Raw genomic sequence first — 24,673 nt, 5'->3', positions numbered from 1 at the left:
TTTTATGAATAGCTGTTTATGATTTTAATACCCCAAAGAAATGCAAATTAAGGGGGAATGTGGCTCCAGATAATTAGTCATATTTATCAGGGAGTAGCAGGCCCAGGGGAGAGAGGAGGAGAGGATGGGGAGGTAAACACCTGTTCAGCCTCACCTCAATGGATCTCACTTACCACAAAACAGGAAATGATTATCTAACTATTGATTGCTCCTTTGCTATTCATGGATTCATGTGACATGTCACAATCATTTTTATCTCTGTGCCTTGGCTGTCTTCAGAGTAAGGCGAGGGAAATGTCTATGATAAACACCAGTTGCTGTTCAAATAAAAAGGGTTGTTGGGGAGACATGGCCAGAAGTATTAAAGTGCTCGTAAACACCATTTAATGACCTCAATGAGTGATTAAACTGCATTTACCTATAATCTCTCGTGATTGTGGAACATAAATATTTAAAACTATGAATTTGTTTTTGTAGGCTGTTAAAAGCAATTGTCATGATGGTGCACTAGGCTCAATTATTGACTTGGGTTCGGCGATTGCACTTTAGCGGCCACCTGCAGTGCATGTTTCAAAGTCAATCTGCTCTCTCCAGCAAGTTTGGGTACTCAGAGAAGTAGAGATGGGAGTTTCTGTAAGATGGTAACGATGGTGTTTGTGTTGGTTGCAGATTCACCATCTGCGAGGCTGCGGTTGGATGAGCAGACACCATGGGACGTGGACTTGAACCTGCAGCCAAGATGGAGGCTGTGAGCTGCACACCAGGAAGTCGCTTCAAAGGAAACACTTCCAAGGGTCCTCGCAATCACTGACGGAACACAACAAGGATCGCTCTGGCTAAAAATTTCAGCCAATCCTCATTTGCGTGAAATTAGGATATTTCTTCACAGCTCAATGCACAGACTTTGAGTGGAAAATCAGCATTTGTTTGTCGTATGTCTCTAAATAGTACCCGTCTCATCAACTTGAGCAAACATACAATTTATATTGCTCTCAAAACGATACTATGCTTTGGTCCTGACTACAAAATCACATTTGTGGAATATACCTGAGCTGAGTCTTTAAGTATTGTCAAAAACCTGATGATATCGTCCCTCTGAAGATATCTCACCCCTGTCCTTAACTGCCGTTTTTCTACCATGAATCCCACTAAAGTTCCCCAGCGTGTGCTGCTTGTGCTTGGTCTCCTACTTGGGGCATCCTGGGGTCTGGAGTTCCCCGGCTCAGAGGGCCAGTGGGCCCGGTACCTTCGCTGGGACGCCAGCACCAGAAGTGACCTCACCTTTCAGTTCAAAACCAACGCAAGTGACGCCCTGGTTCTCTACTTTGACGACGGTGGCTACTGCGACTTCCTGCTCGTGACAGTGACCGAGGGCAAGCTGCAGCTGCGCTTCAGCGTGGACTGCGCCGAGACCACGGTCACTTCCGACAAGATGGTGAACGACAGTCGCTGGCACTTCGCCACTGTCAGCCGGCACAACTTGCGAACTGTGTTGGCGCTGGACGGGCAGACGAAGGCGGATGAGGTGCGGCCTCAGCGGCAGTTCATGAAGATCGTCAGCGACCTGTTCCTCGGAGGCCTTCCTGGGGACATCCGCTCCTCTGCCATCACGCTGCCCTCTATCAGGGATCTGCCTCCGTTCAGGGGAGTTATCACCGATCTGGTTTACGGCAACAAGGTTCCGACGCTCGTTGACAGTCAGAAGGTCCGTCTGGAGATGATGGGTCTGTGCACGGAGAACCCCTGCGAGAACGGAGGCAGCTGTTCGCTGGCGGATGGAGAACCGTTCTGCGATTGTTCCAAAACCGGATATGCAGGTCGATACTGCACAGAAGGTAGGGTGACACTTAACATCCCAAACTCTGTCCAAGGAGCGCACAGCATGACTAGAACTTTGTGGTCCAGCATTTAAATCTCACCATGAAATAGCTCTGTAGGTTTGGGTGTGTGGTCCATTGTTCGTACATTAAACACGTTTCTTGAAAAGGAGAAACACAATTTCCTGCACTCGGGTGCTTGCATTATGGATTAAGGAGAAACGTTTCTCTTGTTTCAGTCATAGTTAATGATTTAATTCACCTGCTGCCAAACAGATTCAGCTTCTCTGAGAATTCATAATATCTAACTCACACAAGTGTTGCTCTTTTCTCCGAAGTGCAGGTCTAACCTCATGAGGAATGCGAGTTTAGAAAGTCCAGGAAATAATGTGTAAAGGAGGTGGTTCAGTGACTTAACCATGTAAAAAAACCTGACCACCATTTCCTTTAGTCTTGTACACATGCTCTGGTTTCTCAGGCTACAGGATAACCCAGTCTTTATCTCAAAGAGCCTGTGCATGTGCATTTTGTCAGCTAGAATCTAGTCTCATGCATATTTTTTACTAGTTTGGGTATAGCTGTAATGGAATATTTGACCTGTACTTTGCTGTGAAGGTGGTTATTGCAGAGTTCACAGAAAGTCTTTAATGTTTACCCTGTAATTATTGGTAATGAGTTTGAGATATGTATTTTATTTTCTTGTTTATTTCTTTTCACAAGAAAATGGTACAAAGATGCCTGATGAATGTCATATTACAACATTCCGTTTTTAATGTTTTTTCTTATATTCAGCTCCTGAAAGTGATTCAGAGATCTAAAGGTACATGTTGGTTTGTTCAAAAAACACCTCCATCTTTCTACTCTCCCTTTTCTGACAAGGTTACCTTTTTCAGATGCAGCGCTCTGATGAAATCTTTACTAAAATCCAATAGATGGTTAAAACCAACACTCATGTTATCTTCACTTCCCACTGTTAACCAATCTGTAATGACTAATAGCTTGTCGGCTACCTGTTCTCCTATACCAGTAATAACTTATAATTCATAACTGTAGAATTCAAAAGAAGTAAAAATTCATGGTCACTACTGTACAAATCCACTGACACAACTGTCTCTGGGCTCTACACGGTGAGGGGAGTGTGTGATTTAGACCCCCAGTGAAATGCCTTCCCTGCTGACCCACTTCTTGCCTGGCTATGTCACAGACATGGCTGAAGGATGACTCCATTTTGAATCAGAGAGGGGAATGCACACTGAATGCTCACATCTGGGCTCATGGATAATGACTCATGTTTTAAGTACATTTCTTGCGCTTCTATTTATTTTATTTGATCTCTTTGCCTCTTTTTTTTTGATACTCAATGTAGGATTGATGATCGGTTACATTTAGCTCAAATCTTATTTTACACTGTCAGGATAGCTTGAATCTTAGGAAAGCCAGTTCTAAAAATCGATCGTTTGCAGAACCCAAGGTCCCAGCCTCAGCCCTGTAGCCTTGTCCAGAACAGTGCAGTCAGACCTACTGTCTGACCCAGACCGCCCCCGCCTCCACGTCCCGGCTCCTCTCGTCTCTGCCAACAAAGGAACGAGAAGGAAACACCGTCAGTCTTCTGAGAGCTGCTGGCAGGCTCACCGGGGTTCCCTGACACCCCTCTGCTCAAACAACCCAGATTTAAAAGGTCCTCTTGTGATTTGCCCTGACAGTTAAGTAGAGGGTCGTTTTGATGCCTCGGGGTGCAGCTTCTGATTCGCTGAGCATCCCTGGTGATGGAGAGAATGAATGCTGCCACTAGACCAGAGACACCACAGCAACGGGTGGCAAGGAGATAAAGAGAGGGAGAGAGAGACAGAGAGAGAGAGAGGGAAAGAGACAGAGGGAGATGGAAAGAGTGAGAAAGGGAAAGAGAGAGAGGGAAAGAGTGAGAGAGAGACGGAAAGAGTGAGAGAGAGAGGGAAAGAGTGAGAGAGGGTCTGTTCCTTCAGTTTTTCCACACTGGGCCTTCCTGGCTGTAGGCTGGGGTCATAAAAGAGGGAAAGAGGGAGGTGGAGATAGATTAAGAGAAAAAATTAGGAAAAGAGAGACGTCGATCTCCAATTGATGCATTTATCTCTCTCCATCTCTCTCCCATCCCATCTCCCTTCTCTCTCTACCTGCTATTAATTGATGTGGCTGATTGTTGATTGCGCCATGGAGACGAGTCACAATAATTAGGAGGATAATGAGACTAGAAATGGCAAATTTGCCCAGGAAACGCCGGGATAGATACAAACGTAAATTCAAACTGACGGCCCTGACTTGGGGAGTCGTATTGTCGTGTTACGACCGCTGTAGTGCTGCTGCTGCTGCTGTTTATCAGGCACGCCGTTGTTCTCCTGCAGCTGCAGGTTTAATGTTGCGTTCACACACACAGGCTCAGACACACACACATGTACAAACTCGGTCGCACACACGCCCTCAGTCACACACATGCTCAGACACTCACACGTATGTACAAACTTGGTCGGTCACGCGCGCACACACTTGGACATACACATGTGGACACACACACATGCCCTTTAGCAAATTAGAGGAGCAACTGTTTTAACTGGCTCTGTGAGAGTTGTTGCTTCTGTGTGTGTTTGTTGCTTGCCTTAATGAGTAAATAGAGCAATCTGTCAGACCTGTGAGGGTGAGTATGTGGCTGGATACATTGCCAAAGCCTTCCTCTCACATCCAAGACCCTCGAGCCTCTTTCAGCTGACAGATGGGTGACTGGGCCTCAGAAGCATTTAGTCTGGGCCCTGGCTGAGGCTTGAGGGCTGTGGTTGAGGCTAGGGAAGGGGCGAGGGCTAAGACTAGGGATGGGGCTAGTGATGGTTCTGGAGGCTCGGGATGGGGGCTGGATTTAAGATCTCGGTTCTTGTGTGACACGGCCACAGGAGACTAGGGCTAGGGCTTCTAAAGGGACGTCATACCTACGCTAGCTCCCGTTGACTATGTCAGCTTTATTTCCGGCTAACATCCACTTCCACCTACGTCATAATCGCCCCATCCTCAGTGCTACGGTAGCCCGCTGTAACTGCTGCAGCCTCGATCCTAAACCACCCAGCAGATTAAAACAATAAACAGTTGGCTTTAAAACACATGTTCAATCTGTCCGCCCATGTGGATCACGGCGTATCAGCGGCTAAGTGTGTCAGGGAGGAGAGCTCAGATCACGCAGTTTGTTCTCACACAGCTCGACTCCGACACAGTAGGCCTACAGTGGAGCGTAATAACGCCATATGCGTTAGGCTTCATGGTTGCTACTCGAGGTGAAACGATCGATTCGAGTATCGAGTCATTTTGAAGATGGGCACGATTGGTCTTTGGTCGTCATAACTCTTCATTCTTAAAATAGAACAATTTAGATTGTTTTCGTGCCCCCTTCCACCCTAATCGGACATTGTAAATCTTTCCAAACCCCAGGGTTAAAAAATTAAAATTAAGATTAGATAGGCTACGTAGCCTAGCCTATAAGGTTAAGGCTATTAGCGGCTATAAAGACACATGATTGTTTCATGAATATCAATGTATGATCCAACTCACAAACCGACGTCCACCATTTGTAATGAGAAGTTGATGGCGCGTTTTTCTATAAAAACTGCACGTCATCTCCCAATAAAACACTAGTAATTGAAGGCTGGGGCAAGCAAACTGTTTAACAAGTGCTGAAACGATGCCTCAAGGCTTAGCTGTGGGATTAATAAACATACATGGAAAAATGACAGTTACAATAATCTTACTATAAAAGTAGGTCAGGGAAAAAAAGGAAAGCGCGGGACTTGACGGATTCTAACGCAGAGGGCATTTGTGTCTAGTCCCGCGTCGGGAAATGCTGTTTGGACTGGAGCAGGGGGCGGCTGGTAAAATAGAGCAGGGATTACAATCACACCACATGTCCTCCTCAGACCACTGGCTTGTTCTGCTCTCTTCCACATGAGGGTACAGGCTTTATCTGCATGCACCATCTAGTCACACACACACACACACACACACACACACACACACACACACACACTTGAACACAAGCTAACACACACACATGAATGCCCACACACAAACATGCCTGCTGCACACTCACACAGATCTAAACACACATGCAGATACACACAGCCAAATATGCACACATACACAAGGGCACGCAATATACAAACCGGTTGCAGAAATATCCCTTTGCCTGGAGAGAGGCTGTGTGGTCTCTCTCTCTCGAGTCTATCCAGCCGTCTTGTTACAGTACAGAAGTACAGTACATCTCCTCTGCTTGGCTCCCATCCAGCAGACTATTACAGTAACACACTCCTTCAGCTCAGTCTGGAATTACAGGGTGGCCATTTTGAACGCCCGCATATTAGCATAGCGATATGACCACTTGCCAGAAGTGGGAAATCCATGTAACAGGGAAAGGCCGGGCCACTATCAGTCCAGATGAATCCTTTGCCTCCAGACCAGCCAGGCCCGGTCCGAGACCACAGCTCTGCAGTTAATTGCTTTGAGTCAAATAAATAAATTATATTGCGTATTACCCAGCACTTTAAACGTCTTAACACAGTCCACTTCAGTTATGATCAGTTTAATTCCCTGCGAGTTGCTCTCCAGGCACTGGAATGAAAAGTGTGTTTAACTACCACCCAGTGCCAGCCCAGGAAGGGGAAGGAGGCTTGGTGTCTGTGGGGATACTGTAGCTTATCATTGCTATGCTGAAGCTAGCAGCTAAGACGTGACTGGTGTAGATTGTAGCGGGGTTTGCTCGTGTTAGGATATAAATACTTAATCTATAATAAAGTCTCGGGGCACCACCCTAATATTGGTTTTAGGACATTAAGGGATCCTATGTTTAATATGTAGTAATTAGTCTCATCTTTAGGAATGAATTTGTTCTAAGTGTAGAGCCAATCATAACATCAGTGAACACGCACATCAAAATATCTTTACAATTAATTTATTCAAGTTAGATTATGGGTTTGATATGAGAGATTGGTTTCAATGAACAGAATGAAATGGTTTAACTGAACTAAAGACAGAGATTGTACAGTCAATGATTACATCCTTACAAATCATAAACAGAGCCAATGCCACGTCGGGAAGGAAAGAGTAGTTACGTTTGATCAGAGGTTGATCAATGAGGTTGAGGGCGGTTCGCGCCAAAGGTCCATTGGAAGAATCTGAAGTCAAAGCGCGGTTGCGCTGCAAGGTCACGTGACTGAGTCTGCAGGATCTCAGTCAAGTCTCAATTAGAATTGCGTTTTTGGTTCTTTTGTTGAAACGTCCAGATAGTGACACGTTCACTATAAAGTTAAATCTCAGGAGAAGCTTGGCGACGTCCTTTGGAACGCCAACCCTGATGGCGTTCATGCCATGGTTGGTTTTGCTGGAGTCTGAGATTGATGGTCATTTTAGAGTTTCATACAGTTCAGAGTTCGAGGGAGGACCTGTCTGGGATTAGACGTTGAATGGGGGAAGCTGGGTTCTCAACTCGCTTCACACCTACCAAAGGTGTGATCTGGTCTCTGGCTGGTTCATACGATTGTTCAAATATTGTTCTGGACATCTTGGTACAGTTACAAAATACAGTTGAGTGATGGTTTGATTTTGTTTTAAAAGAAAGAAAAATACTTATTTCATATATTATTTTCCAATTGGTTAACCTAAGTTAGTAGAGCTAATCAGAAACCCCAATTCAACAACCAATCAGACAGGTGCCTAATAAAACTCGCGTGTGCTCGTTCTTCTTTCTTTCATACCAATACGAGGATGAGAGCAGCCACGCTGACGAACAGAGATTAATTTAGAAAAAACATTCAAACAGTTAAAGAATAAGTTTCATATTGTCGGGTTCTACCGAATTGAAGATTGCGAGTTGTGGGGATTCTGCAGTCGAGATTTTGTACCGCATTGGTAAGAAATGCCGTTGCTAGTATTGTAAGTGATAACTTGGCTATGCTATGTATGTCACTCGAACAATGTTTTGCTAAGATATGTATTATATTTGTGAGATGTTAAGATATGTATTATATTTGTGAGATGTTTCATTTGAATTTGGGAACTGTTTTGTTAAGTGGTAGCGCAGGTGGCTAGGTCGCCATAGCTATGCTACATAGCTACTGTCGCAGAGGCAGAGCACGAGGTCATATATATTTGGTATCAATGTGGCCAGTTGGTACTAAGTGTATATATCAGATTTAGAATAGATTTTTGTTTTGTTTATAATTATTCATTGTAAATAAGAGCTTGAACGTAAGTTCTGACCTTGTTCGAGTTGATCCTGGATTGGATGCGATATTCGATGGCGAGCTACAACCCAACGGAGAAGACCTACAGAGAATTGCATGCCGAAGACTGAGAGACTTTGTACTACACACACTAGTCCACTCTGCAGTGTGGTAGGGTGTACATATACCAGTCCTAGGTATCAAAGATTGTCACGAGGATTTGTGTTAGCTACATTGTTATTTAGATATTTGAAATATATGTATTTTATTTTCTTTGGTTACCCGGGTAACATTTAAAAAGGATTATTTGAAAAGGGTATCAATTAAAAGGGATTATTTGAAAAGGTAACATTTGAAAAGGTAACAATTAAGAGTAATATTTCTAAGTTGAGTCAATAGATAAATACAATAAGAGAGTAATAGATAATTGAAAGTCGTTAATAGATAATAATAATAAGCAGTAAATAAATAAATAGTAACTAATAATAATAATAATAATAATAATAATAATAAATAGTAAATGGATATTAACAAATGGTTTAATAATTATTATATAAAACTAAATGGTTAATAAGAAACTGATAGTCGATACTTGAGTATATTTTTACTTTTCATCTCATTTCTACTAAGTAATAAAAGGAATTTATTGGTGTGCTGTGATTCTGGGTATTATTGTCTATGCTAGACTCCATAGCCGAATTTAGACTTCTGTTCAATCTAGTCCCAATAAATACACCACACCTCAATAAGGGTTACAGAAGTCTGAAGAACTTTCCTCAAAAGTTGTAATTAAGGTATGTTCTTTGTTCAAACTGCCGCCAAAACGGAGAGCAAATGGTTGCTGGAGACGTGTCTGTGCCTCCAGGGGTGACCCTAAGGGCGCTTCAAGGGCTGTAAACCAGCGATTTTATTTCCGGGAAGATACCAAATTGAGCTTCACTATAAGTAAACAGTGTGCATTCCCTCTAAAACAATTAAGACCCAGAGTGTGGATTTGGGTCGGCATTGAAATGAAGGGGGGGTTGGGGGGTGGCGTCCAGAGATCCACAAACCTCACAACCTCATAAATCCACAGAGGCTCACTGGTGCTGTCCAAAAAACAGCTTGGATTTATGCATCTAGGTGTATGTGAGGAACTTTGTGGCATATGATGATGCAGAATATTATGTCTCTAACAATATTCATTATGTGAAAGAGTTGTTTGATAACAATAACAATCTGCTCCTCTGAAACCAGGGGACAGATGAGTTTGACTTTCTCTCCACAGGAGTTTTAAACAGGCATGTACAGGGACACCTATTGGCCCTTACATGACAGGAACTGCTTAATTGTGTGTTGATTGTTTGCATGATAGCTCCCATGCAAAAGAAGCCAGTGTGTTTGCTAATGTCGGCCATCTCTTTGCCTTCCTCCCCTCCTCCTCTTCCTCCTCTTCCTCAGCGGTAATCCAGAGGAAACCAGGTGAGTTCTGAGCAGACCAGGACAAAGATGAAAATACTATTAAAACATATATTTTATTTTTTATTAATATTAAGGTAGATTTGTTATTTATTTATATATTTGTAACACTCGTAATTCAAAAACTGTCAGCTAGATGTAGTGATATTATAAATGATGTCTAAGTGTATTATGTAATACAATATGTGATAATTGTTATGGTAGATTATGTTTATCTGTCTTGGTATCTGACTTCTAAGCCATTTCTGTCAGAAAGCTTTCCTGTGCTATCTGGGAAGCTTTGTCAAGGGTGTGACAACCATGCTTCACCTACTGGTGAAGCATGCACAATCACAATACAGCTGTATTGGTGTGTTGGTGATCTGAATCTTCTATCTCTCCATCTTTCTTTTTCTCCATCTCAAGGGTTGGCACATCTGAAGGCTGAGCAAGGTACGCCCTCTTTTTCTTCTTCTCCTTTCTCTCTCTTTTCCGTCTGCCCGGCATGGATTTGTCCCTCTGTGTGTGATTCTCAGTGCTCTCTCTCTCTCTCTGTGTGTGTGTGACGCTGTGTGTGTGTCATGGCAGGGTCCAGGGCTTTCATGGCATGTTCTCCTCATCCTCTCCAGGTTTCTCTGTGTTGCATAACTATCGCTGGATCACTGCTGGAGCTAACAGGGAGAGACAGGCTCTGCTTGAGCAGAGGAGGAGGAATGAGGGGAAGAGAGGAGGGGGAGGAGGAGGGAGAGAGATAGAAAGAGAGGAAAGGAGGAAGACAAGAAGAGGAGAATGAGAGGAAGGGGGAGATAGAATAGGAGAGAGGAATGGGGACAGAGGAGAGATGGATAGATGGAGAGAGAGGAAAGGAGGGAGGAAGGTAGAGGAGAGAGGAAGGGGGAGAGCAGAGCAAAGGAGTAGGGGGGGAGGAGAGGTCAGGAGGAGGAGAGGAGTGTGGAGGACTTAAAGAGAAGGCGGGAGCAGAGCAGGAGAGGGGGGGAAAGAAGGGAGAGAGGAAGACGCTGGGGGAGGTAGGGGGAGGCAGTGACATGGGGGGGGGGGGGGGGGTTGGGTGAACAATGGGTTGGCAGTGTGATACAGGTGAGGCAGGGGGGGAGGTAAACAGGGAGCTGTTCAGGGTGATCCAGGGTGATCTGTTTGCATGTGACCGGCCCTGGCTTACCCCTGTGCACAAACACATCACCACTTCCTACATGTCTCACTTCACCTCATGCACAGACATACACATGCTTACTCACACCTACACACACACATACATGCATACAAACACACACAGGCAGTACATATATACTTACATACATACACACAGTGTGAGCAGCCTCTAGGGTTTAACCAGGGTCAGTGCCCCTGCTCTTCGCATCACAGGAAGACCCTCCTGCTCATCTCCACGGCACGCCATGTGTGGCCATGTCGTGTGTGTAAGTGTGCCTCATGCAAGCCTGTGTGTGTGATGTGTCTGTGTGTGCATAGGTGTGTGTGTGGGTGTGCATGTGCGTGTATGTGTGCGTTTGTAGGGGTCTGCGTATGTCTGTGTGTGTGTTTAAAGGCCATGGGTGTTCCTGCTCCTTCACCAGGGAACCCAATCTGTTTGCTCGAGCAGCACCGCTTTTGCACGGACGCGTCCTTTGGTTTGCCTGCAGTAACTTGCAGAAAACACTGGTTCATCCCTTCTCTCTTTCTTCCTTCCCTCCTGCCTCGCTCAACGGGGGACGTCATCCCTCACCCTCCTCCTCTCTCTGGACCTCTCCTCCACCTCTCTAGGCAGAAACAAAGGTACTCCTCTCCTCCCTTCTCTCCTATCTTCCTTCTATCCTTCTGCTGTTGTATCATTCTGCTGATGGTCAATGTAGTAATATGCGTACAGCTGATACCTGTGTGTGTGTGTGTGTGTGTGAGAGAGAGAGGAGGATACATGTGCTAGCAAAGGCCAGGCCCCCTCTCCATCACACGGAGGATCAGCGGGGGAGTGGGCCGACAAGAAAGTGGAGGCAGAGTCAGGATTGGACTGCTGTGTCACACAACATAACTGAATTAATGTAAAGTGTTACGCATAATCTTACATAAGGCCCTTATGCACACCCTTGCACACACACGGTGGAGGATGAGGGGTTAGTTAATCTAAGTGTGTGTGTCTGTCTCTGATGTGTGTGTGTGTCTGTGTGTCCTGGTTCTGAGGATGTGCTTGAATCTACTGTGACACAGACTACACTGGGGTTCAACTTAATGAGAGCTGATTGGACAGTTTGACCTGACATTTTGCCAGGAGGTTGGGCCATGTGGATGGCTTGTGCATAGTAATGTAGGGCTTTGTTTCATTATTCATTCAGTATGTGTAATCTGATGTGGGTTAGTAAGTGTGTTTATATAAGTGTGTGTTGAGGTGTCTGAGTGTATGTGTTTGTACGTGTTTTTGTGTGTCGGTCTCTGTGTGTATGTTTGCGTGTGTGTCTGTGTGTGTGTGTTTGTAAGCCTCCGGCTACAGTTAGAATAGTCGGACATGTTGGAATGGGAAACATGAAACACACACATCAGAGACAGACACACCACATGCAGACACAAACACACACACACATCAGAGAGTCTCGTAATTCCATGTTGGTTCTGTTAAGCTTAAACACAGGCCTTCACTGTCTCACATTCTAGAGAAAGCAGTTGAATGTCTTTTTATATTTGCTATCTGGCAAATGGTTTATAAAGAGTGAGGAGAGAAGACAAGAAGAGGAGTACGGCAGAGAGAGGGGGGGGGGACAAAGACCAAGGGGAGGGAGAGAGAATGGTGGAGGGAGGGAGAGAGGGATGATGACATAGGCCTGGGGATTGGAGGAGAGGATGATGGCAGGAGGATGGCAGAGTGAGGGGGAGAAGGATGATAACATAGGCCGAGGGATTGGAGGAAAGGATGATGGCAGCAGGAAAGACGGAGAGAGGGAGAGAGAGGAAGGAGGATGTTAGAGTGAGTGAGAGAGGAGGGCGGGCGGGTGGTAGGGGGGGGGGGAGGGGAGGGAGGATGATGGTGAGTAGTTGGAGAGGCGGGTTAGCCCCCAGGGGTAAGACTCTGTGCGTCAGCCTGCCGTGTCCAGCCACACATCTGTAATGTGAATACGGAGCACCTTGGCTTATTACTCACATCCGGGCTAACACATTGGCATCCCACCAGGGCTGTGCTCCAGTTAGCATCGTGCTCCACTTTAGCCTGTAGTGCAAGCCTGTAGCGCTAGCCTTAGCCATGCACTTTAAACTGTAGCGCTAGCTTGTAGTGCAAGCCTTAGCTGTCTTATGTTACTATGTGCCCTAGTGTTGATTCTCAAAAACACAGAAAAAAGTGTCAGTTCAATACAAACACATATTTGTTTTTCTGAATTATTCCGTACTTTATGGGACTATTCTGTATTTTACAGAACGGTTGACAACCCTGGTCTGAGTCACTTTAGCCTGTAATGCTAGTCTTATATGTGAACTTTAGCCTGTAGCGCTAGTGTTGGTTAGTCTTGCTACGTAGTGCTAGCCTTAGCCTTGCTACATAGTGCTAACCTTAGCCTTGCTATGCTAGCTGTGCACACCTGCTCCCTGGCATATGGCTGTATTAGTATTCTGGCTAAAGGTCAAATGCCGTTCTAGTTGTGGCTTTCATGGAAAGTTCCAGATTGTGTTCCGTGACTTGTGACCACATGATTTCCCTCTCTAGCTTTCGGTTTTCTCCTCTTTTTTTCCCTCCATCTTCCTACGGAGCTGAAGAGCATCCAACAGAGCGTTGTGCAAGACAGCCTAGCCTTGGGGCTGCTCTATGACTGAGGGATTACAGCAGGGAGGAACAGTACTGTATGTGCTTCTGCAGAGTTAGCTTGCGCTAAATTTAGCAGCGACATAGAAGGACCCTCTTGAGGGACTGAGAAAATACTGACACGATTGAGGCAGTGAGTCTGGACTTTGGTTGTGGAGGAGAGTGTTAGTTTGGACGGAGAGGGGTTGAAGGAGGGAGGTTTTTGGTGCGAGTGGAAGACAGGGTGATTGAAGGAGAGAGAGAGGGGAAGGCAGAATGGGTTCGGTTCTCCTACCTAATCCCTATACTCTGGGGCTTATGGCTGGAACTTATTCTGCAGTCACACTCTCTAATTATCCCCTCAAAGTCCTGCTGCAAAGTACACTTTGATTCCTCTCCTCTCTGTCGCCCTCTGGTCTCTCTATTCCCCTCTCTCTCTCTTTGGCTTTCCCTGTGCTCTCTCTGTGCTCTCTTTCTCTCTGCTCGTTTTCTCTCTCTTTGCTCTCACTCTCTGTCTGCTCACTTCTCTCTCCCCCCTGCTCTCTCTCGTCCCTCCCTCTTTTTCTTCTCTCTCTTCCCTCTCTCTCTCCTTCTCCCTTCTACACATTTACCTTCTCGGTGTGTGGACTTCATTACTGGACAGAGCTGACATCTGTGTCTGGCCTCCCTGTGTTGTCTCTCCTCTCTTTTGGTCCTTTCATCCCTCTGTCCTCTGCCTTCGCGGAGAAAGAAATGTGGATGTGTCTCTGCAACGCCAGGCCTCGGCATGTTGGATTGTGTTACATTTACTCTACAGTGGGTTATGTAATGCAAACGCACTTGTGATCCGTGAAATCGCATCCGTCTCATTTAGCAGACGCTCTTATCCAGAGCGACTTACAGTAAGTACAGGGACATTCCCCCGAGGCAAGTTGGGTGAAGTGCCTTGCCCAAGGACACAACGTCAGTTGGCATGACCGGGAATCGAACTGGCAACCTTCGGATTACTAGTCCGACTCCCTCACCGCTCAGCCACCTGACTCCCTAGTGTTAGCCCCTGACGCAACCATCGTGCTAGCATGGAGAAGATGAGAAGATAAGACATCACCCTCTTCTACTTGTCTTTTTTCTCTCCCACATGTGGTGTTTCCTGCTTTTCCTCTCCTCTCCACGTTCTCTTTTTCCTGACCTCTGGGATCAACCGAGCAAAACTGATTCCCTCTTTTTCACGGATCACAAGTGCGTTTGCATTACATAACCCACTGTAGAGTAGAGAAGGGGAGGAGGGGCGAGAGAGAGAGAGAGAGGGAATCTCATGTGGCCATATTTGCCCTTTTTTGTTTGACTTGGTTTGCACACACACACATGGCACACGCACACAAACACACACCATCATTATAGCTGTGATGATTAAGCTAGTGTCAAAACTGACTGTTTAATCTGTTAACAGGAATTGTGTTTGTCTCTATTGGCTTAGCCCTCCACACTGGAGTAAATAGTGATGTTATGACAGACTTGAGTGTAGAGAAGGCAATTCACACAGGAACCCACAAAGAAGACCGTGACCTGCTTCCTGTTTAAACCTTTCTGCTTCCTGTGCGATAGGATGGTTTCACAGTGTAAGGTGTGTTCTTAAGGCTGATATTAACAGTGCTGGCTCTCTTACTTCGAGAAGGCTCTGTTTGAAGAGAGAATTCCTGAGGCGTGACAAAGATTTGAATGCATGTGTGTGTGACATAGTGTAGTGTGTGTGTGTGTGTGCACTGTGACTGTGTCATCTGTTGACGTGATGGCTCAGTCAGCCAGAGATGTTCACACCAAGGAGAAGGTAAACAAACATTGCACACCAGGAGAGTGGAAGCAGACACAATACAAACACACACACACACAATACACACACATACACGCACACACACGCACACACATCCCTTCTGTTCAGACGTCCATTTTCGGTTTTCAATCTGCCTCAACAACGATTTTGTGTCCATCGTGCTTTCACTTCCTCCATCTCTCCATCCCTCCACCTCTCCATCTCTCCATCCCTCCATCCCTCTGAGTGGCCAGCTCTCTGTTGGCGTCAGGGCAGGTCTGACGCACGGTGACCTCCTGACCCCTCCCTGCTGTGGGGTTTGATACGGCCCCAGCCCTGTCATCTGTCAAAATCTCTCTCTCACACACACACACACACACACACACACACACACACACAAATGCCCACACACACACACTCTCTCTCACTCACTCACACAGACACAGTTCCTGCACACACGGACAGCATGTGTTTGAACGTTAGTCAGAGATGTTTATTTTCCTGTTGGTAGCCCATGCTGTCTAAGTTCCAGAACGTGTAAATGTCATGTGAGCACTGAATTATATTTCCTTTGTGTTTCATGTTTTCTACATTAAATATACACAGTAATGCATGGCTGGATGGATGGCTGTATGGATGGCTGGCTGGATGGATAGATGAATGGCTGGATGGATAACTGGCTGACTGACTCCGGCTGGATGTATGGCTGACTGATTGACCGGATTGATGACCTGGATGACTGGATGGATGGCTGGATAGATTTATGCATGGATAGATGGCTGGCTGGCTGACTGTTCTTTGAAGGCCACGTTTGATCTTCGGTCTTGCCTGTGTTGTGGCCGCATCAAACCTCCTGCGCCTCCTTCCTCCACGACCTGATGGATATACGTGAGTCGCTAATCAGGCTTTTAATTGGCTGAAATCGGCAGTGAAGAAATTATGCTGAGGCAGCAGATATCCTCTGCTTCTGGGGGAGGGGCAGGCCAGCCTGAGGGATGTTCAAGGCCCCTCTGAGAGACGTTCAAGGCTCCTCTCCTTGTCAAGGAGATAATTACGGGAATGTTTAGATCATGAGCGCATGATCAAGCCATTATCGTTGTATCAGGGAGGAGAAAGGAGACAGTGTTAGGCAACGGGTGTACTGTACTGTAGCTGCATGAACTGTGCTCCTATATCATAGGTTATAACAAGAATCATGCATGAGTGTGTTAAGTGTGCGTGCTTGTGTGTGTGTGTGCGTGTACAGCATGTGTGTCGGCATTCATGCTTTAAGGAGTGTGTAAGTGAGGGACTGAGAGGCTTATTCTTGCAAAAAATCCATATCGCTCTGGAGCGTGACAGCACTGCCATGGCAACCGAGCGGCAGTGAGCCGTGGGGGGGGAGGGTTGTGTATCGGCGGAAAATATTCGATACCGATACCGAATCGTGGGGTCGATACAGGGAATGCAGGATGTGGAAAGGAGGCGGTGCAGTCCTCTCTCTGCTCTGCGGCTGCATACCTCCGCAGAGAAGCTTCACCTGCTCCTGACCCTCGTGTCACTGCCACGCACCCATGTGGGAGTTTAACAGTGTGTGTACGTGTGTGTGTGTTTTACATGGTCTCTGGAAGATCAGCATGGAGGCGATGAGACGGTCAATGTCACAGCCTTGACGTGTGAATGCAGAACTCTGTCACTGTCATGGGCTGCATCTGATTAAACCCCTACTCCTCTCTTTATAGGAAGCAGTAGCCAGTAGAGAGAGAGAAAGAGGGATGGAGAGATAGATACTGAGAGGGGAGGTGGAGGAGGCCGAAAGAGGGAGAGAGAGGGGGCGTGGCAGGCAGGTGAGGGAGAGGGAGAAAGTGAGTGGCAGGTAGAGAGAGAGAGAGAGAAAGAGAGAGGGAGGAAGTTAGGGAGAGGGTGACAGAGGGTGTTCTGTTCCTCACAGAGGGTATACACTACGCATGCCTTACGATCTTCTCATTAGGCTGCCACAACATCTCTCTCACTGACAAACGACTCAGCCAATGTATGCTTTCTGTTTAGCCAGGGGCCCCTAGGGGCCTGTGTGTCTTACTACCTGGGACACCAGAACAGAGCTGTCAGGGCCTTCCCTTCATCCCCCCCATCCCTCTATTCCTCCCTCCGCATCCCTCCATCTCTCCCTTTGCTTCCCTCTACAGCTCCATCTCTTCATCCCTCCCTCTGCCTTCCCCCGCCCCTTCCTCCCTCTCCTCTTCTGCAGGAACAGAAACAGGGCAGGGCTATATATAAAGTGGAAACACATGCGTCAGACTGGGACAGTTATCTCGTCACCTCAAGATAAGTCTCCCATCAACTTCAGGTGCTGTCATATTCTCTCAACCTGGGGTCGTATACATCTGAATATTTCATTGAGAGGGAGAATGGAGGGCAGGGAGGGAGGTGATGGAGGGCAGGGAGGGAGGTGATGGGGGGGAAGGAGGGAGGTGATGGGGGGAAGGAGGGCCTTGTTGGTTTTTTGATAGTCACTGAGATCTGGGTATGTTGGAGATGGAGTCAGTGATTTGTGTGTGTGTGTGTGTGTGTGTGTGAGAGAGAGACTTTCTGCCCTCTGATTGGGTGAGTGAAGTTTGTGAAAGACGACTCGGAGACTTGACACCATATAGAGTTCAGAAGTGACTCACCTAGAAGATATCTCCCCTGGAAACTCTCCCTCTCTCTCCTCCCAACACAAGTGACTAACTCCACAGACATGCACGTTAACACAAGGATCACAAGTTCATTTAGCAGAAACTTCATATCGAAAGTGATATTCAGAGATGGTAAGAGTTAGATCTGCAGTCAGAGGCTCTAGCCATCCCCATTTGACCTTGGCATACACTTTTTATCCAAGTGTGTGTACGGTGTTTCTGCAAGTCTGTGAACACAGGTGTGTTTATGTGAGAAAGAGAGTGTGTGTGTGTGTGTGAGAGAGAGTGTGTGTGTCTCAGAGAGAAGGCTAACAGTGATGAACGATCCACAGTGTCTCATGGTTAAATGATGGGTCTCTGTCGAGTCCTCAGTCAGGCTACACCAGCTAAGTAATTGGTGTGTGTTTCCTGGCAGAATGGGGCCAGTGTAAGGGGGGGGGGGAGATTTTGGGGGGGGGGTAGATGTAAAAATGTGAGGGAGGTATGGAGAGATGTAGGGATGGAGAGAGAGGGATAGATGAAAATAGAGATATGGAAGTAGGGATAGAGAGATGGAGGTGTGGGATGGAAGTAAATACTACCTGTCTGCTGTAAACCATCACCATGTCCACTAGCTAATATTCACAGGTCATGAACTGCACATCCAATTATGAATCATCAATCGTATGTTTGGTAAACTGTCATATTGATCTGAGCTTGTAAGGTCAGCTACGTTCACACTGCAGCTGAATTCAATCAGATTCATCTGAACAAATCAGATTTTTTTCCCTCACAGGTCAGTTACTTGGATGACAGTGTGATCACCCCAAAGTGCATTTAATCTGGAATATTCTATTTGGATTTGGGCCCTTCCTATGTGGTCTGATATTTTACAATGCGACCTCAATCGGAACAGTCAAATTGGAATTCATCCAACATTTACGTCACTCTAGATCAACATTCGTCACATTTCTGCACTGGTGGGAGTCAGTGAATACGAACATGGAAGATAACTGCAGAGGTAGTGTGTGGAGGGACAGTGAGGCGTGGAACCTCAGAAGTCTTAGCGCTGACAGGATTATCCAAGCAATACTGGGGAACTGCGAGGGTTTGCATTGTAACCGGGCTGTCTTTGAGAGCATAAAGAAATGGCTGAACAGGGCCACAGAAAAACCTGTCTGCCATGTCAGTGAAAAGTCAAGAGCCTCAAAGCTAAGTTTAAAGAAACTCAAACCTATGAAGTTGTTGTGGTCGGATCATCTGCCTGTGTTTGTTATTGTTGTTGTGCGCATGCGGGTTAGGGACCACAACCAGTTCACACTGGAATTGGATATTGGTAATGTTACACGTAAAAACAAATATGTGAACAGCCCACCAAAGAATAGGATGTGATAAATATATCAGAATTGAGCATTAAGGCGTGCAGTGTGAACATAGCCTTTGGATGTCCGTGTTGTTTTAGAGAGCTTAGTCATCATGGCATGGAAATGATTATGAACTTGTGGTGACCCTGGTGTGGGTGACAGCTTTCTGGTTGCCACGGTTGCGTGTGGTGTGGATGGTGAGGGGATTACTCTGCCCTATGAGAGAGAGCTGGATCTCACTGTAACAGATATTGGTTGGAGTATATGTCTGGAGTGTCTCCCCTCGGCCCTCTCTGACACACCATATACCGCACACACACACACACACTATCTGCTGATAGTTCAGAAGGAAGTGAATCAAAACTTCCTTCTCCTTCTAAATATGTGATACTGTGTGTGTTTGTGTGTGACGGTGGTTTTCAAGAGGAGGTGGTTGTGGTGGTGGACCTCCCAAGCCAGAGGCAGTCCCTCTCTCCGGTCTGTATGTCAGAGAAGTGCCCTGGAGAATGTGATCTTATTTTAGAGTATCTGCTGGCTGGAAACTGTTAGTGACAGTGGACAGCACAGACCTTTCCTCTACTTCGCTCTCTCTCTCTCTCTCTCTCTCTCTCTCTCTCTCTCTCTCTCTCTCTCTCTCTCTCTCTCTCTCTCTCTGTCTCTGTCTCTCTCTCTGTCTCTCTCTCTCTCTCTCTCTCTCTCTCTCTCTCTCTCTCTCTCTCTCTCTCTCCTCTCTCTCTCTCTCTCTCTCTCTCTCTCTTGTCTCCCTCCCTCGCTCCTTTTTTCTCTGTCCTTCCTCCCATTTCCTTGCTAAACCCCCTTTTTCTGTCACTCATTCCTTGTTTTTATTTCTCTCCATTTGTTTCTCTTTCTATCTCTCTCTGTGTTCCTATCTCTGTCTATCTCTGATCCTCTATGTTCCTCTTTCTCCCCCCTCTCGCTCTCGCTCTCTCTCTGTTCCTCTCTCTCTCTCTCTCTCTCTGATCCTCTCTCTGTGTTCCTCTCTGTCTCTCTCTGATCCTCTGTGTTCCTCTTTCTCCCTCTCCCCCTCTCTCTCCCTCTGTGCTGTATCAGTGAGTGAGGCTGGCTTTAATTGAGTCATTTTCTCCTCTATTCTCTCTGGCTTGTGCTAGCAGCTGGGTGAAGGTGACCTCTCTCATTGTTTTGCCTCTGTTTTTCTAGCGCCAACGCGGCCTAATCACTCTCCAACAATACAGTGGGTCAATTAAACCTGTCAGGCAGCAGCTATGACCTCAGACTCGCTAGTTTACACCTCCTCTGTCGCTGGGGCGCTGCGAGGCTCGCTCGCCACACTTCCTCTTTGGAGAGACAGCACGTTTTAGAAGCAGGTGGAGGTGAAATGGTGCAGTGTTTTTCTCTTTCCTCTCCCTTCTCTCTTTCCCCACTCTCTTGTCTCTCTATGTCTTCCCGTTCTCCTCTAACTCCCTTCTCTCTTCCCTCCCTCTCTTTCTCTCTTCCTTCCCTCTCTCTCTTCCTCCCTTCTCTCTCTTCCGCCTCTCTCTTCCCACCCCTCTCTTTCCTCGTCTTTTTCCCCTTCTCTCCTTCCGTTTTGGGATGTCTTTGTTCTGTGTGTGTTCGCGTGTGAAGGGGGGGCGCTGGGAGGCTTCCCGTGCTGTCGAAGTGCGGGCGCAGGAATAATCCCTGCCTGTTTGGAGCTCTAATCCCTCTGCCAATCCCGGCTCTTCATTACCCGCTGCATTAGCGGTGCAGCTGGGGGAGTAGGGGGGTGGGGGGGTGTATGTAGGGGGGCTGGGGTGGTTTGAGGGTGGAGAATAGGGGGCTGGGGGTAGTGGATGTGGTGGTTTGGGGGTTTACGGTGTCTGGTAGCTGGAATGTGGTTGCTTTGCGATGTGGCTCGTGAATACAGACTGTTTCTTGACCGAAATACTGTTAGGGACTGCGAAAAGATTTTTCTTTTTTGTTGAGAAAATTGAGTGGAGTGATGTCAGTCAGATGACCTATTCCCTTGACTTGACAGATTCTAAGCAAAAAAAAAATCACCTTTCAATACTGGGTGTCTGCATGTCCAAGCCTTGGACAGTGGAATGCTGTTCTGGAATGGATGAAAGGGTGACCAATTTAGTGTGTGTGTTGACTTATCTTACTGTGTGTGTGAGCGTGTGTCCTGTGTGCTGTTTGTGGTGGCCTTATTAGTGATACCATTCAAGACATGCTGAAAGATGTGCATGGTTTGGTGAATTAGTGTAGGGAGTTGGTCAGAGTGAATCATGCTCTCTATCTCTCTCTCTTTCACCCACTTGCTTTCTTTGGCTCATGACTGATTTGGCTCATTAAGAGGGCAGAAAGAATTAATTAATGTCATTAAATAAAGAGTGCTGCTCTCAGCCACATGTTCCATGGGCAGTGTGGAGGAGGGAGGGAAGGAGGGAGAGAGGGAAGGAGAGATCTAGTGTGTAGAGGGAGAGAGGGAGAGAGGAAGGGAGCGGGGGAAAGATGAGGAGGAGGAAAGAGAGACAGGGCCTAAGGGAGTGACAGGGGACAAATGGAGGGAAGAGAGATGAGGGGGTGATAGAGGGAGAGAGAAAGAGAAAAGAGGGGGAGTGAGGAAGGGAGACTGGAGCATGGAGACAAGCCTGATGGATTTGTGTTTTAGCTGGTGTATGCTAACCGCTATGGCGTCATATTGGAGGACGAGCAAGAGGGAGAGGGAGAGGGAGAGAGGGGCCGAGATAGAAAAAATGAAGATGCAGAGGGGAGGGGTCGAAAGAAGCGATAAACAGAGGAAGTGATGGAACACAAAGAAATCAGGGAACACTATTTCCTCCATTATCATCAACATTACGTAACATTACCCACCGTCACCCATTTGTGTTCACAAGCTTTAGGATCCAATTTAGCAAGTCCACCGATACTGCAAATTGGACCTTATTCTGCTGCTGTCGTTCCTGGCTGGTACCATTAGAACCACTAAAGCTCTCCCCAGGGCCATGAGTGTCCTCAAACAAGGCAGTGGATGCTGGCACGCACCACTGCACACTCCACCAGTTGTGTGTGTGTGTGTGTGCATCTGTACGTGCGTGTGTTTAAGTGTGTATGTGCAAGCTTGCAGGCGTGCATCTGTGGGTGTTTGCATGTGCGTGCGTGTGTGGTGGGTGCGCGTCTGTGTGTGCGTGTGTGTGTTTGTAAGTGTGTATTTGCAAGCATGCATGCGTGCATCTGTGTTTGCGTGCGTGTCTGTGCGTGTCTGTGCGTGCATGCGTGTGTGTGTAGGTTGTACAGTGTGTTCCTAAGTCTCTGCATCCAGAGCTGATATTATGGGCTGTAATAGCGTGGTCATGACCGCAGGACACAACCTCTCAAGAACATCACCACACTGTGACCTGCTCTCTCTCTCTTTCTCTCTCTTTGTCTCTCTCTCTCACTCTCTCTTTCTCTCTGTCTCTTTCTCTCGCTCCTTTTCTCTGTGTTTATTCTGTGTGAGATAACTTGTTTATGAAATGTTATCTTGCATCAAGCTGAAACAATCTTTATACCTGACTCAACTGAACAACACAACATCTTTATATATACATATTTTAGTAGGGAACATTCCTCCATGCACCAACGAGGATGTTCAAAAGATTTGCCTCTGAATGTGTTTCCAACTATCAGAGGAATTATGCAGGCAACTGTGTCTGTCTAAAGTGGAGAATGTACTGTATTTAGCATCACACATCTTACAGAAATCACTGTGACAGAGAATTACTTCACAATTAGAATGATTGATAAAATGCTCAAAAGCAGGGAACATAAATATCAAACAGATTGCAAAGACATGAAATACCAATCAGTCCATATTCAATAGAGGGACTAGTTTTATTCAAAGCAAATATTTGAAGTGCCCAGATTTTGCCTGACTTCAAAATCAAATCAAGCACATCTCCAGATTCTCATCAACGTTTTGTAGCTATCTTAATGTCATCTGTGTGGTCTTGAAGTTGAGAAGATCTGACTGGTTGTACATGAGGAAGGCAGCAGACACAGTGAAGGCCAGTCACCTGGGTTGTAAGCTGCACATGGGAGGTGACAGCTCAGTGGTTAGAGCATTTGTTTGTGGATGAAGGTGACTGCTAAACTAGTTTATTATGCTACAGTGGGAATGTGTTGAGGCCATTGACCCCTGAACCCCGTCACTATCCTACTGAACAGGAAACCTCACTCTTGTCATGTCGCTCGAAACCTTGGCTCTTCTCTCTCCTCTCTCTCTTAACTCTCCTCGCTCTCCTCACTCTCTCCTCTCTCTTCTCTTCTCTTTCTGCTTTCTTTCTCTCTCCTCTCTCTCTCTCTCCTCGCTCTCCTCTCTCTTCTCTTCTCTTTCTGATTTCTTTCTCTCTCCTTTCTCTCTCTCCTCGCTCTCCTCTCTGACAGAGTGATCCTCTGCCACACACATTTGGCATCACTGCACGTCCTGCACCTGAGACAGAGAGAGGGGGAGGGTTTCCTCGCCATTCTTAATCACTGCAGGTACAGAAAGAGAGAGGAGGAGGATGAGAGGGAGGGAGGGAGGGAGGGAAGGGAAGGGATGGGATGGAGAGAGAAGGGAAAAGAAGTCAAGAGTGGAGTAGGTTAAAAGGGAGAGCTCTAATAGCACCTGTTTGTAGCTTTGCCAGCTGCCCATCTGCACCACTTACTGAAGGACCTGGAAAGGCAAGGCGGAGGGGTGAACCGTGTGTGTGTGTGACCCCCTCAAGTGTCCTCTTGTTAAGTCTTGGTGTTTCATCTTCTGTGTGTGTGTGTGTGTGTGTGTGAGAGAGAGAGAGAAAGAGAGAGAGAATCTCTAATAGACCTGTGCTTGGTCGCATAGCTTGAAAGGTTAGGCTGGTCTCGTCCTGGGCACGACACACACTTACTCACAAACACACACTGATACCCCCCCCCCCCCACACACACACACACACTCACCCACACACCCCACTCATACACCACCCCTCACACACTCTCAGGGAAGGTTAATGGAGTGTGATGTGATATGGCTCTGCTGGCTCTCATTGGCATGCAGGGAAACCTGCATCCGTCCTTGCCGGACGCTCGCCATAAATCCACAATAAGGAACTGGCGCACCTAATCTGACAGAGCTTTATAGACTCCTTTCCTCACGTATGATTGGCTGCCCTGAACAATCCTCTCCAGCCCTCTAGCCCACGCGCGGCCCTGATTGGTTGAACTATCGCGGGAAACGCATTGGAACGCCATTAACGTTTTTCAAAGCCGTTATTATTTCTATCTGTCATTGTTGACATACACACAGGTCCTGGTTGCCGGGTAGACTGGTGATGTGTGGAAGGGTGTGGTTGATGGTGCAGGGAGAGGGGTGCTGGGTGTGGTTGATGGTGCAGGGAGAGGGATGCTGGGTGTGGTTGATGGTGCAGGGAGAGGGGTGCTGGGTGTGGTTGAGGGTGCAGGGACAGGGGTGCTGGGTGTGGTTGAGGGTGCAGGGACAGGGGTGCTGGGTGTGGTTGAGGGTGCAGGGACAGGGGTGCTGGGTGTGGTTGAGGGTGCAGGGACAGGGGTGCTGGGTGTGGTTGAGGGTGCAGGGAGTGGGGTGCTGGGTTTGGTTGAGGGTGCAGGGACAGGGGTGCTGGGTGTGGTTTTGGAATAGTGAATGAC

General features: G+C 46.9%; 1 protein-coding gene across 1 annotated transcript in view; it reads left to right on the top strand.

Moving 5' to 3' along the window:
- Positions 1-1,138: 1,138 nt before the first annotated feature.
- The window catches only part of LOC136947178 (neurexin-3b-like), a 191,904-nt gene continuing 168,369 nt past the window's right edge, over positions 1,139-24,673 (top strand). The window contains 2 exon segments of the mRNA XM_067241068.1: positions 1,139-1,835; positions 9,911-9,937. Of these exon segments, the coding sequence (XP_067097169.1) occupies positions 1,139-1,835; positions 9,911-9,937 (724 nt within the window).

This window comes from Osmerus mordax, chromosome 8 (assembly GCF_038355195.1).
Source record: "Osmerus mordax isolate fOsmMor3 chromosome 8, fOsmMor3.pri, whole genome shotgun sequence".
Lineage (NCBI taxonomy): Eukaryota > Metazoa > Chordata > Actinopteri > Osmeriformes > Osmeridae > Osmerus > Osmerus mordax.
Note: the sequence above shows the minus strand (reverse complement) of the source record. Positions and strands in the feature narration are given on the sequence as shown.